General features: G+C 51.1%; 1 protein-coding gene across 1 annotated transcript in view; it reads right to left on the reverse strand.

Moving 5' to 3' along the window:
* Positions 1-626: 626 nt before the first annotated feature.
* Positions 627-2,536, reverse strand: part of PLEKHN1 (pleckstrin homology domain containing N1) — a 19,323-nt gene continuing 17,413 nt past the window's right edge. The window contains 1 exon segment of the mRNA XM_031062542.1: positions 627-2,331. Within this exon segment, the coding sequence (XP_030918402.1) occupies positions 2,171-2,331 (161 nt within the window). The 3' untranslated portion in view covers positions 627-2,170.

Consider the following 2,536-nt stretch of genomic DNA (forward strand, 5'->3'; position numbering starts at 1 on the left):
TTCTGATTTTTCCTTCCCTCGGATTTTTAACTCTGATTTTTCCTTCCCTCGGTTTTTTGTCTTTAACTCTGATTTTTCATTCACTCAGATTCTTTTCACTCAGATTTTTTTTTTCACTCAGATTTTCCTTCACTCTGATTTTTCCCTCACTCTGATTTTTCCTCCCCTCGGATTTTTTTTTTCACCCAGATTTCTTTTCACCCAGACTTTTTTCACTCCGATTTTTTTTCACTCCGATTTTTTTTCACTCGGATTTTTTTTTTCCACTCGGATTTTTCCTTCACTCTGACTTCCCCTTCACGTCTCGCTGCTGAAACCAGAGCTGAGCCTCCCCGTGGGAATTCCTGGGGAATTTTCGCCGCCCTGCAGAGGCGTTTTGGGGGCTTGGTGCTGTGCCAGCCCCGGCAGAGCAGAGGCACCAGGGGCAGAAGCTCCCATTGCTCCAACCCTTGCACATTTTGGTGGATTCTCCCACCCACGGGGCGCCCGGGGAGTTGCTCATGGATGGGTAAAAATTCCCCTCCATCAAAGCAGAGGATGGCAAAGGGAGGGAGGTGATCCCAGGGGATGCACACTGGGATTGTCCAAGCTCAGAAATCCACAGGGAACTTTAATATCAGCAGGAGGGGATTTCCCCCTTATGATCATTGCAGGTTTTGCTGGTGCAAGTCAGCTAAAATATGATGGTGATCCTCAGAGTGTTCACTCCCAGCACATTTGGGATGTCCCGTAGCACATTTTGTTCAGAATAAATCGATCTTTTGGGGCTTATCAGACACAAATCCTCCCCAAAACACAGCAAAGCTGAGAGAAAACAACAACAGCTCCAAGACCTGGACCCACCCACTCCTGAAGGTGTTTTACAGAACGGAGCACCAGCCACAGCTGGAAAATTCAACATCTCTTCAACCAGCCACATTCACATTTAAATACAAGAACCCACTCAGCCTTTACATGTAAACTTTGTTGGGAACCTCCCAAAAACCCCGAAAATACAACCAGAGGTATTGGAGTACAAATGGTTGTGGAAAGAACCAAAGCAGAGGTTTTGCTGCTGTGTGTGAGCTGCAGCATCTGCAGGGAACAAAGGTCAAGAATTCAGAGCCTCAGGTGAAAACATTTGGGTTTGCTGCTGACCTTCCAAAAGGATCTGGCCTAAGAGGCTGGAAAATGACAACCCTGAGACCCTGTCCCTTGTTTGTGTCCTGTCCTGGCTCTGGAGGGACATCAGGGACACCCCAGCCCACCCTGGCACTGCCCTGCAGTTTCTCCTGGGGGGGATTTTCTCCCCTCCTTGCCTGGGCAGACACAGGCAGCACTTGGGGCGAGCCCAGGGCAGGGAGGAAAGGAGGGATCCCCAGATCTGGGGGGATTTGGGGTTTCCTCTGCAGGGAAGACCTCAGGGAGCACAGATCACCTGGCATTTTTGCTGGAATCGGGTTTGGAGGTGGAAAGAAAACCCCACTGTGCTCAGACCTGGTTGGAATTTGGGGGTTTTGGCATTTTTGGGGTTTTTTTCCCCTCCATCTCGTGTCTGCTGCCTCTGCTCCCACAGGATGGGCAGTGCCCTGGGCAGCCTGGCAGCCTGCAGAGCTGGGGGAGCTCTGGCTGCTCCAGGGGATCCTCACAGGGACCGGCTGCGGGCTCCGGGGTGAAGGAATCCAGTTAATCCAGGCACTTCTGGGTTCTCCCTCTGAACACCGAGTCCCCTTCACCCGACGCAGCCTGACCCTTTTTGCTCTGGGACTTTTAGGGGGCACAGCTGGATTTTTGAGCATCCTCCTGGGCACAGCTGGATTTTTGAGCATCCTCCTGAGCATGGCTGGATTCTTGGAGCATCCTCCTGGGCACAGCTGGATTTTTGGAGCATCCTCCTGAGCACAGCTGGATTTTTGAGCATCCTCCTGGGCACAGCTGGATTTTTGAGCATCCTCCTGGGCACGGCTGTTTTTTTTGAGCATCCTCCTGGGCACAGCTGGATTTTTGAGCATCCTCCTGGGCACGGCTGTTTTTTTTGAGCATCCTCCTGGGCACAGCTGCTCCTGCAGCCCCACAGAGCCCGGGGCTGCTCTGCTGAGCCCCACGCTGGGGTTTGGGGCAGGGAATGAGCCCTGCAGCTGCCCGGGCTGGGGCAGAGCTCGGGGCTCTCCGTGCCGGGGCTTTTCCTGCCTCACACCTGGAAGACGTGCGGGCTGCCCGGCTCCTGCTCCTCCGCCTCCCACAGGTTGTCGTAGCTCAGGTCGCTCTGGAAGCTCTGCAGCTCCGCGTAGTCGTGGTACAGCGTGGAGTCCCGGCACGGGCAGCTGGCATCTGCCAGGGCATAGGGGCCATCTGCGGGGAAATGGGGAGGAATAGTTACAATTGTGTGTTTGTGTGTGTGTGTGTATGTATAATTATAATATTAAATGGATAATATACAAATATCTGATTCCTACTATTATAATATATATATATTTATATGTAATATATACATATATATACATACACATTTAGAAATTCTAATTATACGTAATATAATTATAATTATTATAGTAGG

The sequence above is a fragment of the Geospiza fortis genome, unplaced genomic scaffold (genome assembly GCF_000277835.1).
Source record: "Geospiza fortis unplaced genomic scaffold, GeoFor_1.0 scaffold662, whole genome shotgun sequence".
Lineage (NCBI taxonomy): Eukaryota > Metazoa > Chordata > Aves > Passeriformes > Thraupidae > Geospiza > Geospiza fortis.